Source organism: Corvus brachyrhynchos, unplaced genomic scaffold, assembly GCF_000691975.1.
Source record: "Corvus brachyrhynchos isolate BGI_N302 unplaced genomic scaffold, ASM69197v1 scaffold209, whole genome shotgun sequence".
In the NCBI taxonomy this organism is placed as follows: Eukaryota; Metazoa; Chordata; class Aves; order Passeriformes; family Corvidae; genus Corvus; species Corvus brachyrhynchos.
In genome coordinates, this window is record NW_008246056.1 from 1,663,132 (window position 1) to 1,678,024 (window position 14,893).

A 14,893-nucleotide genomic window follows, 5' to 3' on the forward strand; every position below is an offset into this window, starting at 1 on the left:
TCGCTGTGGCTGCTCTGCTTGGTTTTTTCACTCGCTTGTTCAGAGCAGCCATAGGAGAAAAGCACCAGCCCTGAGCACTGACCCTGCATTTCAGTGCTCAGCAGGAGATGTTATTTTTCTGGACAGCAGCCCAGAGACACTGGACAAGGCTGGAGTAGCAGCAGATGTTATGATGCATGCTCTCCTGCCCCAGCTTTGGCTAATGAGGCAGCAGAACCCACAGAGCATGAGAGCACCGACGCCAAACTGGAGACTGCGGCCTGGACCTTCATCTTTTTCATTATGTTTAAGAGCAGGTTTTGTTGCAGACTAAGACACGTGAAAAGATCTTTAAAAATACAGATCGATGCCTCCTATTGTTCAGAGAGAGGGGAAAAGAAAGATATTCTCTGCCCTAGCTGCAAGGAGCATCTCTCAGTTGCATAAAGCACATGCCCAAATTGACTTACCACAATCATTTGTGCCACGTAGCTCTCCGGGCCAGTGTATTCAGTTGGATCTTTAACTTTGACAAGAACTATAAAGTACAAATAATGCCACATGTTGTGTTCTGCCTTTATATGCTCCTCAAACGAAACGGTCTTGTTATCAAATTTGTCTCTCTCCAGTCCTGCAAAAAGAGAAGAACATAAAGCCAAAAAATAAACTTCAACATAAAAATACACAAATCTGTTAAATATGTTAGAGAAAGGAACTAACTTAATTTAAAGGACCATAAATTTGAAGGATCTTAATTTAAAAGCCATAACTGCCAGGCAAGAAATACCAGGCCAGAAGACATTCCTGACAGAAGTCTTTCAACGCAGCATTTATTCTCTTTTGTGATATTTCCTCTTAATAACAATAACAATATAATAAATATATTACAGTTTTACAGTGCCTTCTATGCTGAGGGCTATAAAGTGCTTTACAAGTGTTGGCTCTGGCTCTTCCTAGATGTATACTGGGAAGCACACAGTGTGCAGTCCAGGTCCTGGTCTTCCAAAGATTTATGCACACTTTTAGCATGAAGCATATAAACAGCCCCACTTAAGGTTCAGTGGGATTGTTTGTGGGCTTAAACCTGGCAGAGAGGGTGAGTCTCTGCAGCTCTATTGTCACACAGTCTTTACAGAGCTGTAGTCATAAGAATTTTTTTGGATTTTTCCCTGTAATGGGCCAGATCTCAGAAGAATACCAGAAGTGAGAAAGGAGAGGAACCACCAATGTTTGCCTCCATATTACTGCTCTCCTCCCTGCATTTCCTGTCCACAGACACTAAAGACATGTTGTGCTCTGCACAGCATTCAGCCCTGTCAGTACAACAGCCTACAAAAAAGCAGGTATTTCTGAAGTCCCCCGGGGAGTGAAGGCCTGGCCCTCTTTGTGAGTGCACTTCAAAATAAGTGTGATTTATCCATGGGCTTTGCAGAGATGATTTCCACGGAATTCTTTTGTTCCCTGCTTTGTACCACCTTCTGAAATCGGCAGTTCTTGCTGATGCTTCCCTTCTGGAATGCCCTGTGCTGTGAAATAGAAGCTGCACTTTCATCTGCAGCACACTCTGTGAAACAGAGTCAGCAGCTGCCCCATCTCCATTAGTGGTGATGATGCAAGTGTGAGACACAGCTCTTCTGCCTCGGATTCTGGGCGGAGACTGAGAAGCCATCTCTCAGCAAAGCTAGCTTTTGATTCATAAACCAAATCTTTTTCCTAATGAGAGTTTCCAAATCAAACTCTGACATTTTTACAGACTTTCCTTGTAGAAGATAACCATGCCCAGGGTCCAAGCTTTATTTATTGAGGAATAGTTAATTTTCATTCCTTTCACCCTCAAATATCTCAACAGATCAGTAACACCTACCACAAATGAAACAGGTGGTCTTTAGTATCTCCTCCTTTTTCTGCTTTTCACTCCTGAGATCAGCAAATGTGTCAATGATGACTCCAAAGATCAGGTTGAGAACAATAATTATGACAATGAAGTAAAACAGAAGATCATAAACAACTCGTGCAGCAAACAAGGGCTCCTGCAATAACAAGGTTGCAAGAAGGTATAAAAATAGCACAACTCTAAAATATTAAACAACATTTTCACATTAGCTCAAGCAAAGCTACAGATCTTTCTTTTCATATGCCAAATTCTGCTAGCCTTACTCACAGGACTAGGGAGGAACTATCTATGTGTACGGAGGCATAAAACCCAAGTCCTTTTCTTCACCATGATAGAGACCTGAAGTCACCCAATTGTTCAGTTTCCCACACATTCATGCGGATAATAGCACTACCCTTTGTGGCGTGCTTCCATGTAATTAGCATTAAAGAGCTGCTAAGTGGCACGGGTCAATTTCAAAGGGTCACTTTCAAAGTCTGTAAGAGCTTACAGATTCCACTGGGGATAAACTTTGGCTCCTGCAGAACCTCCCGGTCTTCGAGACAGGATATAGACTCCTACTACCAGCACAGGGAGCTCTTCCATCCAGATTCGAGCTGTCTCTGGACTCTCGCAAGCCCTGCTGAGATCCTACTTAATCCTGAATTTATTTATAACACTTATGGTGTGGCTCATCAAGCAAAGTGCCGCTAGATTGCCTTTCTTTGTGATGTTCTTTTTTGAGCCTAAATAAAAATGCATGAAACCACCCAAATATTACGGGAGGTCCTTAAATGAACTGAATTTTTGAGGAAACTTCTGGAAGGGAAAATATGCCACAATATATGAAATTCTGTTTTGACCTTCATGCTGGACCTATTCAACAGGACCTATTCCAGGGCAGATGCCATGCTGAATATAAGCTAAAATGTCCAGGGGGAACTTCCTGGGATCAGTCCCTGCCCGTTCCTCTGGTGCCATGGCTGGGCCCCCCGGAGCAGAGCCTGGGCCCTGCTCGGAGCCCTCCCTGCACACAGGGACACACAGGGCTGAGGGCCCCTCTCAGCTGGGGCTCCTCTTCCGGGTGGGGAGGCCCACGTCCCCCCGCCGTCAGGGATGCTCCAGGCCCTAAATCATCTCCTCAGCCTCTGCTGGCCCCGCTCCAGGAGCTCCCTGTCCCTCCTGTCCTGAGGAGGCCAGGACTGGACACAGCCCTCCAGATGTGCCTCACAGGGCTGACTTCTTAGCAGTGCTTTGAAGGCTATGATATTCTGCATTTTTCCAGAAGTGGCAAACAACTACCTAGAGATCCCTTCTTCAAGTATCAACATCACACCAAGCTTAGCTCTTCCTATTAAATATCCCATCTGGAATCTAAAAATTAAGTGGATAAATCAACTGTGTGACATGAGATCAGACTAGATACAAACACTGTCTATGACCTCCAAAAATTGACTTTGGCATTCATGAGATGCACAGGGAGTAATGCATTTCCTCAGCCAAAACACTCACATCTTTGGAAGGCTTTCTGAGCACGTCTCCCACACCACCACCATTCCGCAGGCCTTGGTTTAACACAGTCACAATGCACATGAGCAGGGTGTCACAGGTCCTTTCTATTCCATCCTCCTCTTCTTCACCTGCAAACAGGAACCACAGCATCAAACAATCACTCATCAAACAAAGCTACAATTCTGTGTTAGAGAAAGCAACTGAAGACACATCTGCCTCTCGTATTTCTCATCCAGAGCCTCATTGATCATCCTCACCCATGTGCACATCACTGCTGGTGACATACTTAGGCACATCAGGCACACTTAGCTTGAAGAGAGACAGAGAAAATCACAAGCAGGGCTCCCACCAGAGCTGTTAATGACCCAGAGCTGCCATCTCTGCTCATGGGAGCACCCCTTCTCCTTGCAGTCCTCCCACTGCTTTTTCAGTGGGCCCCCTAAAAACACGGCATAGACAAGAAGCAATATAAACAGAGAATTAGAAGCACATTTGTAAAAGGATTGTCTTCCTGTGAAATCATTTCTCTACCTACTCATGCACAAGCCAAGTCATGTTAGCATTTCAAACCATTAAGGAGAGGCTGGCTTTTGTTCGAGTCAATCTGTCCATGATCTTTCCACCAGCACACGTGCCCAAGCACAGGTCTGACAGACATTAAATGAAAGGCTCCCCCTGACCTCAGCTTTAAAACTTGGATTCTGTTCTTATCTGTGCTGCAGAGCTGCTGCGTGGTTTTGGCTGAGCCACAGAGGGTACTATTGTGCAGGAGATATTTGAACGTGCAGAGGAGCTGGGCTGGAACACCAACCCCAGGGGGACTTTGTCCGCCTTGGCCGGAGTCCCTCCACCACACGCTCGCTGCATCGACAGCCTCCCTTTGAAGAGCTGTTCCCTGTGTCCTGCTGGCTTGGGCTGAAGGCTCAGGGCTGTGATTGCCATTCCTCCTGCTTTCCTTTCTCTTTAGGGACACTCTTGCTTAGGCGGGGAAGGCAGCGATTCACACTTGGTTTGCTCTGTGCGCTCATTGTAACACAGTTTAATAAATAACAACATCCCGCTGTGAGAGTTGACTGAAACACATATTTAACAGCCCCAAACCACCACATCTGGGGCACTGAGATAGACTCTGATACATTGAACTGACTGCAAGCACTCACATTGCAGACAAGTAATTTGGATTTAAATTTAATTTTGGATTTGGGTTCCCAAATTGTGGTGCAGGCATCCCGGCTGGGATGGGCAGGACAGCGCTGGTGGCTGCTGCTTTTGCCACCACTGCTTCTGTGCCACAGGCAAATTAAATGAGAAAGAACTCCCTACCAAAGGAACTTTGAGTAAAAAGAAAAGCAAGAGCAGACATCAGGACAGACTTCCCTGTTAAACTATATGGTCATTACAGACACTACTCCCACAAATAATCCCGGATTTAAAAATAACTGCTTAAATATTGAAACTGAAAGGATTGAAACAAGAAACTTTTTTTATCCTGTCATATCTAGATTTTATTTTTACTAGTACAGTGATGTTATTCATACCAACTAATTTTTGTTGTTGTATCCTGTCAAACAATACTCCACCTTTTTTTTTTTTTGGAGCTGTGCTTGAGAAGGAGACCATCCACAAAATAAATTTAAAGGCTTGAAAAAAAGCCATGGCTTCTATTTCCTTTAGGTAACTACAGTATTTTCACTGGTCACAAGACCAGACTCAGGTGCTGGAAGCAGCAGATGATCAGATTGTGGTGAACCAAGGCTGAGAACTGGAGAGGGAGTTATCTACCAGCAGCCCTAACCCCCAATTCTCCCTGTCCATGAGATGCTAATTCAGAGCAAGCCAGGCTTCAGAGAAACAAGATACATCACCTTGTGCATCTTGCAGCACAGAGCATCAGCATCCCAGAAAAGCTCCCAGAAAAGCAAGCGCAGGTTGCAAGATCTTTGCCAAAGAACCAGACAGCCCAAAGTTGGCAGAAACCTCTAGAGCAGCAACGTAGGCTGTGGGGAGTGTACAGACATCGTTTCTTCTGTTCTATTTCCACTCCAAGATGTGGAGCAACAAGAGCTGCCTTCAACCTGGGAGCCAGGCAACCCCACAGGCACATGTTCTGCCTCAGCTGTTCTGTCTTCAATGCTCAACAGCATTCACAGTGTGGGCTCAGCCCCTCTAGTCACCCGTACTTGAAAGAAAGGAGTGGATCTGTAGAGTGGATTGTTGTTAAGGACCCAATATTGACACCAGCTGAGGTTCAGGGGGGATTATTTGCAAGCAGTTCCACCATGGAGAGTGGCTGGTGAGGGTCTGCACAGCATTAGTCAGGCTGTCTTCTGATTCAATTGAATTCAAAGGCAAATCTGGTTAAGCACTAAGCCAACCCCACAATGTTAATCATGGGGCAGGGGCAGGGATAACAGGAAGATTTACTTCAAAAATCCTCATCTGATGGCCCACGTCAGGTGAGACATGCCTGTGCCCACGGTGATCCAGCACAACTTGCACAGAGCAGGACCAGGCCTGGCAGTGGAAGGAGTCTTTGGAAATGTCCCCTTTACAAACAGGTATCTGTGCACTTTTCTTGCACAGGTCTCTATGGGCTACAGAGGATGAGGAGATACATCCTGTAGGATGTGAAGTTCCTTTAAGTGATTAGGCACTTCACCAGGCATAGACTTAAGTGATATGGAAATATTTTTGGAGTGGAGAGAAGGGAGACTCCGAGGCAGATGAGGTGAAGTATTTTTATGCTGACAGCCCAGAGCAGTAGTGAGCAGCAGGCTGCTGAGAGGGGAGGCTCTCTGGGCACAGCACACTGGCTCCCAGGGAACTCCCTCATCAGTCAGAGCAATGACTGAGCACAGGCTCCACCAGCAAAACCCAAGGAAGAAGCAGAGTCCCGTCAGAAGAAATGATCAGCAGTGATCTGGTCTGAAAAGCAACATAATTCATGTTGCACTCGGGACCTGAGATGCCACTGAGAACAATTTCTCTTTGCCGTACACAGCTGTGGACTTCTCTGGTGCTACAATGTGAAACTTCCCCTATCTCATAGAATCATAGCACCATTAAAGTTGGAAAAGACCTCTGAGACTGAGCCCAACCACTCACCTAACCCTGCCATATTCTCCACTAAACCACATCTCAAGTGCCACATCCCCACACCTTTTGAACACTTCCGGGGATAGTGACCTCATGCCTTTGCATTCCACCACACTTACACTTTTGCCAGAGGGGAAATCTGTCCCAGGAAAAGACAGAAAGTAGAACAATTCTTCTGACCAGGTGGCTAAGGTGAGCAAAACTGTTCTTGCTGAATGTTGGTGGGTTTTAACGGCACTGGATAAATGAAATTTCTTCAAGATTAAGTAAGAGTGCACTTAGATGTTTTGTACAGCCCTCTTTCATTATGATTTGATTTTAAAGGAGCAGTACCCAAACAATGAGAAATGTGAGATTTCTATCATTTAAAGAGCTTGGCAAAAGCCACACTGCATCTCTTTGACTGATTGATTACTCTTTGAATGCAGCAACTTTGCCAATAGCTCTTAGACTGTTTTCTCTATCTAGCCAGACAGCTTCTCATGTTGTTTATGAGGCCTGTTTACACACCAGCTGGGGAGAAAAAGCCTGCTTTTATAGCCCTTTCCCTGAAGGCTTTGATCCTAAAAACTCAAAACTTAGTAGTGGAAGAATAAAGCTTATGAAACAACATTATATTGGCACACAGGAAGGGACCGTTTATGTCCTCAGTTTCAGCCCCCAGCAACCATAGGCAACTGTGGCAATAAATATTTTAAGCCTGCAGACCATGCACACACCTCCACTGCAAAGGCCACAACACATCAAACCAAACTTAATACCTGCAATGAAAGACCAGCCACCTCAACCAGACATGGAAAGAGTGGGAGACAGACAGACCCGTGGGCCTGGATACAGGTTCTTAGGTCTTCTGGCTACAAAACAGCCTTGGCCCAGATGCATGTAGAAAAAATACCCAAAAGCTTGCTGATAGATATGTTATGCCATGACAGTGAATTTCTGTGGCCCTAACTGGATCCAACAGTGGCTCAGTGTGTGCAGGTGAGGATGCTGCAGACAAGCAGCAAGCTTCTTCTCTCAGCTAAGTCACTTGGCAAGAAGCAACCTGTCTGTTCAAGCATAATGATTCAGCAAGCTCTTTTAATAACAAAGTTAATGTCAGTGCATTTGGAAATCAGGTGTGGGAAGCACTCCCATTAACAGCAAAGCTGCCAACTAAGCTCCAAGCCTTGCAGAAATCGAGCACTTCTGACTCACAACAATGATCGTCACTTCTCACACCGGCAGAAGTCCCTGCAACAGCAACACACAAATCAGAGAATCACAAAGTGGTTTGGCTTGGAAGGGACCTTAAAGATCATCTCATTCCAACCCTCTGCCACAGACAGGGACACCTTCCACTAGACCAGGCTGCTCCAAGCCCCGTCCAACCCGAACATTTCCAGGGATGCCGTTCTAAGTGATCATCGGTCTGAGGGAACTTCTGTACTAACCGGGGTTAAGGGGTGGGATGCTCGTGGAACAGTTCTCTTTTGCACAGGCTCCCATCATTGATGTCAGGGTTGTAGTGGGAACTTCACCAATACCTGTCGAAAAAGCAGGATGTTGACAAAAAGACAGGTACTACATTGATGTTAAGTTTTAAATCATTATTTTCTAGGAGCAAATCACTGGGTTGGAGAGTTAAGAAGAAAAAACAGAACAAATTACACCAGCAATTCCTCCCTCCTCAAAAGAGTCTGCCTCAACAGCTCAAAGCAATCACAATGAACAAAAACACAGTTTTATATTTACTGTATATCACAGCTCTTCCCATTTCATCTCCTGAAATTAATGAATCTACATCAAATGTGGCTGCTTCTGGTGAGAACAAAATATATTCAAAGCAAGAAACAACTGTCAGATATGAAAATAATGTCAGTTTTTAAAACCATTAGATAAATTATTCACAAAAGCTGACAAGAAGGACACCAAGCTGATGTTCAGTTATCCTGAATGTAGAATATTTAAGGGTTTTCAAGGATTATAACACAGTTTGGTACTCATTTGTAAATATGTATGGGTTTGTGTAAAACACTAATTTAACATTCCCAAAGTGGTAAATGTGTACATCAGCTTGATTTTATCAAACCAATTTTATCTTGTGCACCTTCAACAATTTTCTGCATTTCAAATTAGAGTTACAAAAAGGTTTAAGGAGAAGAAAATGAAGGCAAAACTATACAACAAAATAACAGCCTAAGACAGTATATCTAATGCAGAAAACACGCACTCTGACTTACTCTTTCTGCTACTTTATAAAGAAAAAATTTAAAGCACTTGTCCCGGGAAGCATAATGTTCCATCAACATGCAGTCAGCATATTTTCTTGATGAGTTTTTGATCAGAAATGGCAATGTATGAAGCCAGCAAGAACATACCCACACCACAAAAATCTGCCAAGAACTCAACAGAAGCAACACAAACACACAGGAGCTGCTGCCCTGGATCACACCAGAGCTGCATGTAGCCTGTTTTATTACGACGGTCACAACTACCTTTCAAAGTGAGACTTCACACCTTAAGTTCTGTCCCAAAAATGAATGGTAAATCACATATAAGCCAATTTAGCCTCTAATGGATGATCAGTGGCAAAAAAAAAAAAAAAAAAAAAAAAAAAAATCATGGTGTGTTAAAGAAATCTGTCGGGTTCTGGTTGTTTTCATATGGTTTCGAACCAGCTGTAGAAGCACGCCAGGCCCATGAGTCTTTAATGACCTTTGCCTTGTTTGTGAGCTTTAAATCCTGAAAAAACAACTTCAGGAAAAGGCTGGCAAACACTGAGTGCACACAGCCCCCGCTGGATTCTGCCAGTTCTGTGCTTGTGTACAGGTCTGAAGAGCTCAGCATTTGGGAAAATCATGCCTCTAGGAATTTAATCACCGGCTATTCTCAGGTATTTCTCTGCAGCCAGTTACTCCCCTGCCCATGCTCCCAGCAGGCTGGTTGGCAGCACACACAAAGCTCTCAACAGACCAGACGTGGCTCTTTTCTAGCAAAGCAAGTTTGTAACTCTCTATTCACTTTACTAAAGCCTCTCATTCCAGCAAGCTGAAATCCTGGCCTTTTAAAAACTGGTTCCAAACCTCCAAATGACTTTATTGAGGCCAGGATTGTACACTAATCATTATCATGAAATACACACTGAATTTAAAAGATGCTCCTATCAGTAGAAGTGTGGATTCTGTAACAAATTTCTGCTGGATTAAGCTTAAAAAGCAATGAAATGAATACAGCTACTGAACATGTTAAGACCACATGCCTCATACAGTACACAGAAATTATTATGAGCTGCTTTTAAGGTGGGATGAGAACCAATACAATCCACTTTGAGCTGCTTTTCCCGATACTTAGGAAATACAGGTTATTTTTTTAATGTTATCACGAGTTTGTGAAGCAAACATAATAAATCAAATGTGTTAGGTTTTAGTATTTAATCAAATAAGCCCAGACTAAAACAACCCTATACACAGTACATTTTACACAGAGAATTAATTGAGTTCTAAGGTATATGGAATTAGTTCTGCTCTCACACAGGCACAAATAAAGAAATTTTATGTCCTTAGATGAAAAGTTAGGTTAGGCAGACAGAAAAAGGGATATGTGGGAAGCAAATTTTAATATAAAAAACAGTACCTGCAGCAGGGGTCCTGATTTTCAACCTGTCAACCTCCATGATAAAGTCATCTTTCAGGAAGAGGAAGCCAATGATGGAGAAGAGATAAACCAGGATGAGTGCTAGCACTGCAGTGAGGATAATTGAACGGCCATTCCGGGTAACACTTTTTATCACATTTAGCAATGTCTCCTCCCTGTACACAAGATCAAACAGCTGGGGAAGGCACAGAGTAGAGGAAAAGTGAATACAAATGAGGCAATATATAGATGCTACACAGGAAAACAATCTGGACTGCTGAAACATGTCTTGGGCCATGTTCTACATTCTCAGCTTCATAAACTCACACTGATTTCAGTGGGAGCTGGGCATGCTTATGGAAGAAGAAATCTAGCACAGAACTTTAAATTTTAAAATTAATAATAGCAAAATCCAAAGCCACAAAGTATATTTGAGCCTGACCCAGAGACAGACAACACCTACCATCAAGATCCGTTGTTTCCCCATGTTTAAAACCAGGCTAGATTAAAATTTAAGAAGTGTCTTAATACTATGGATCTATATCTACAAAATAATTTTGCATGTTCTCTCCTGTCTGACAAACATGCACAGACTGCAACTCAAAAATGCACTCATACATGTAAGTAATTACATATTTGTAAACTTTCTTCGAGCTCATGGCATCATGTAAATGTCACATGGACAAGGATTGGGGCAACTTCTTTTTAGGACAAACTTAAATTCATGGCACTGTTTGCATAAGACTAGAAACTTCTATTCTTCTCTACCCTGCACTATATGCTTTCCTGGTATTTAACTTTAAAGAAAAGTATATATTAAGATAATATTGCTTTAAATGTCAAAAGCCTAAACCAGCAATTAAATGAGACAGGAGCTTTATAAGAACCTGTAACTTTTTTTCTCTTACAATTTTCTTGATGTTCTATAGCGCTTTGGACCTTATCTATAATGTATGTATTTCTACTTCCAAACACTAAGATTACAGATATAATGTGACACGCTATGATTTATCAAAACACTCCACAGAAGAAGGTATTAGCCACAATTTGTAAGATCTGAAATCCACAGCCCTGTGAAAGGATTAATAATAAAGGAAGAAAGAGGGGGACAGTTATGAACAAATATTAGAGTTTAGACTACATCCACTACTAAGTGAACACCTGGAAGCAACCTGGGAACGTGGATAATGTCCATGAATCATGGACATTGGTCAATAGCAGTCACTGAAAAAAAGTAAGTATATGAAATGTTTCTTAAGCTGCTTGACACTTTGCAAAGCATTTTAAAACAAAGATCACCTAACTCATTGAAGGAACAGCCAATAATTTGTGCATTTTTTAAGCAGGAGAGTTAGATCCATTTGAAGAGGGTCCTGCAGCTACAGCCACAATCTTGCCTCCTTTGAAATCTGCCCAAACTTTGAAGCAGACTTTAATGTCAAAATCTGGAAAGTCTGACTTCAAGAGGCGCTTTACCTGCGTTAGCACTAAACCTCTGAAAATTTTAGCGTGCTTAACACATCTTTGAAATGCTGGGAGTTCACCACTATTCAGGAAGCTGAGAAAAAATACAACAACAGAAAAGTGAACCCATGTAAATGACCACAATTTAGTCAGTCTCCCTACAAGTTTCACATGTTCCACTACAGAGCAAAAGGATTAGCAAATGAGCAGTGAAACACCTTTTACTGCTACTCAGCATGAAGGGAGCAGTTAGTGAAGTTTAGCATAATTTTGTGTGATTCATTTTCACTGCACCTGTACCACATTATTAAAAGGCATTCCATCTGGGTAATGGCAACAAAAGAAAATGAAGTGGGATACATTTCAAGTGATGAATCTTCCTGCTACACCACAGGCATGCCATCCCCATTTCCCAAGTCATTTGTTAAAAATGTATTGGGGATGAGGAATGGAATCCTTTGGTACAGGTACTGATGCCTGGAGTGGCTACCTAAAAACAGAGGCTAGACAAGAATAAGAGAATATTTAAGTATTATATATTATATTATAATATATTTAATATAATATATTAAATATTAAGTATTTATTTGAAGGGCTTTCAGAGGTACACCCTGGGCAGTCAAAAGCCTCCACCCAAGATGGACCCTGGGTCACAGGTTCTTCACACTTTTTTAAGTTTGGTCCATTTGCATATCAGGGTTAATTCTCCATTTATAACTTCAGTTAATGATGTAATTACCCCAAGTTTCCCCTCGTCTCCAGAAGCTTTTAGTTTACACATTTTGGACCTTGGACAATCGAGTTGTCCTTGGAAAGCAAACCTAGAGAGGCTTTGTTACGTCCAACCAGCATGAGAGAACAGAAGTTAACAGGCCACAGGAAACTTCAGTTACACACTAGGCAGTACAGAATTTGAAAAATATAAAAGTTAAAACCTGAGGCATCATTCCCCCCACACACCACTGGACAACTGTCTCCAAAATGTTAGGACTGACAGAAGATATAGGAACGGTGGACACAGAATAGGGAGACAGCTGGGCAGGGTGATGATTGTCTGGAAGAAAGGAGCAAACTTTAAGCTCTAAAACAGATAAAATAAGTCCTAACAGAAACAGGTTCTAATAAAAACAGCAGCTCCTAAGGGGCAGCAACACAACGGCATGCTAAAAATATACATGATTTGGCTTGATTGTCAGGAAGAAATTGAAGACAGCTGCATGGGTAACGGTATTTTCTATTTTTGCAAAGTTTTCCCCTCCACAGAAGCACGTACTCACCAGGAAGCTATAGAAGAACTCGTGCACGCAGAGGCCCAGCATGCAGACCAGGACATAGGCCACGTGGTAGAGAAAAGCCATGTCCATGATGACCGCTCTGTAGCCACGGGTGAAAGTCCCACGGTTCCCAACAAAGCTCACCAGGAACACGATTTTGTTACAGAGCTGTGGGGGATAACAAAGGCTAGGTTTGTGCCATCAGAAAGATCCTGGTATTTATTGTTTGGGTTGCTGTCTAGATAGGTTGGTTTGACTCAATGCACAACCTTTAGATAGCTGGAGTGAGGTGAAAGAAATCCAGCTCCGACAGTGCACTGGGAATGAGCCCACGAGGGTGAGTGGAAGTACATCACCTCTCCAACACTGCACTGTGCCTCATTACATTGTGATTATTCCTATAATATTAGTTATAGTGAATAGGTGGGCAGGATTAATGTCACAAGGCATTAAAAACCAGCTGGGGAATGACCTCCCAACAGTTTTGAGTTTAGATCCGAGACTACGTAAGAGCAGCTTGGCATGCTACTACCAAGAGAACAATAGTAACACAACAGAAAGTGTGTGTGGGGGGGGTGTCAGATCTATTTCCTTCACATCGTGTTCTTCAATACAAAATCCATAAAAAAACCCCTCAGAACTGAGGACATTTTTGAAGTGTAGCATTTAAACAACAGTGTCAGTTTCTCCATGGCTCCTGAGCTTTGCCTGCACACGAGCAGCAGTGCAGAAGTGAACAGGAAAGGGTCTCACCTCATCTCCTTGGCAGTCCAGGACAAGGAATGAGGACTCAACACGACTCCTTTGTTCGCAAATTTGACGTGGGCAAGCGCTGCTTACTTGCCTTTACCTTTGACTGTATGTCTGGGTGTTTTTCAGTATGTGAAATTCTCACACACAGAACTGGTGGCAAACAGCCCAATACTTCGTGCTGGGGTGCATTAGAGCTGTAGCAGTCAGGCAGAAATTTAAATAAATGACTTGTGAGCATGACTGTGTATCTTACCAAGCTCAGTAAGCATGCAGACTTATTCATGTCTAAGTTAAGAGATCTGGCAAAGGGCTGAGAGAATTTTTAATTTTGAAAACTCTTTTCTTCCTGAAAATACATTTAAGGTCTCAGAAACATTTCACAAATTTGTGTCAATAGTGCTGAGTGTACTGATAGAGAAAATTATTCTTTTAACATGACAAACTGTAGATTTGATTGCCCTTTTGCAGCAATATTTATTTAAATTTCATATTGTTTTTGTTTTTAAAATATTTGCATATGCACAAAACTAAACCAGCTTTTTTCTTAGCTTCCCACTTTGCTGACACTGCTGTTTCAGGATGACTGGAAATGATTTATTTTTTTGGCTTAACCAGTGAACCAGAAAAAGAAGTTTTTGCACCGCTCTAATCAAAGGGTTTTTTTAATAGGAGACCCTTAATATCTTTCCTTCTGCTGAAAGGGAAATTCTGCTTGCTTTTGAAGTACTTACATTAGCAGCACCAAGGAGTATCAAGGTAGGACCGAGCCCTATAGTATATATAGACCTGAGAATAACAGACACCAAAAAGGGTCGAATGCCAACAGGCTTGGAGATGAAAAACAGCATTGCTGTGCAAAATGCCACTGCTATCCAGAGGAGCACGGAAAACAACGGTGAGAGCGTGCCTGTACAGAGGAGAAAGGGAGATTTGAGAAAGGCATCTTTGGAGACTCCATTTTCCACCAAGAAACGGATCCAAAAGATCAATTCCTTTGCCAGTAGAGCTAACAAAAGCGTGATTCATGCATCACAACTGCTGACCACGGCTTGCCCTAATTGCTGCAGGAGCTATTATTCTCAGAGTATTGCTGCTTTTTGCACAGGTAATAATACGAGCAGCTAATGAAATTTCCATTAAAATCCAGGGAGTGCTCAGAGATGGAACAGTTTACCCTTCTCCTGGAGCAAGCTACTAATCAACTCCCTTCTGCAGGCATCATTAGGGCTCCTCCGGTCCGATTCCATGATTGCTCAGCTACAGAAATAGCCGGTCCTGGGGGCAGCACAGCAAGTGGCAAGCGCGCTGCAGTGCCACGTTTCCAGCC

At 42.8% G+C, this 14,893-nt stretch overlaps 1 protein-coding gene across 5 annotated transcripts in view; it reads right to left on the reverse strand.

Moving 5' to 3' along the window:
- ITPR2 (inositol 1,4,5-trisphosphate receptor type 2) overlaps positions 1 to 14,893 on the reverse strand; it is a 222,855-nt gene that overhangs the window by 24,849 nt on the left and 183,113 nt on the right. For 3 of the 5 annotated variants that reach the window (XM_017745783.1, XM_017745781.1, XM_017745785.1), the window contains 8 exons: positions 14,298 to 14,473; positions 12,817 to 12,981; positions 10,076 to 10,271; positions 7,894 to 7,986; positions 7,658 to 7,693; positions 3,365 to 3,492; positions 1,844 to 2,009; positions 450 to 610 (listed from right to left, as the gene is read on the reverse strand). In XM_017745783.1, coding sequence (XP_017601272.1) covers positions 450 to 610; positions 1,844 to 2,009; positions 3,365 to 3,492; positions 7,658 to 7,693; positions 7,894 to 7,986; positions 10,076 to 10,271; positions 12,817 to 12,981; positions 14,298 to 14,473 — 1,121 coding nt within the window. The remainder of the gene's footprint in view (positions 1 to 449; positions 611 to 1,843; positions 2,010 to 3,364; positions 3,493 to 7,657; positions 7,694 to 7,893; positions 7,987 to 10,075; positions 10,272 to 12,816; positions 12,982 to 14,297; positions 14,474 to 14,893) is intronic. The other 2 variants (XM_017745784.1, XM_017745782.1) reach the window with 1 other exon arrangement.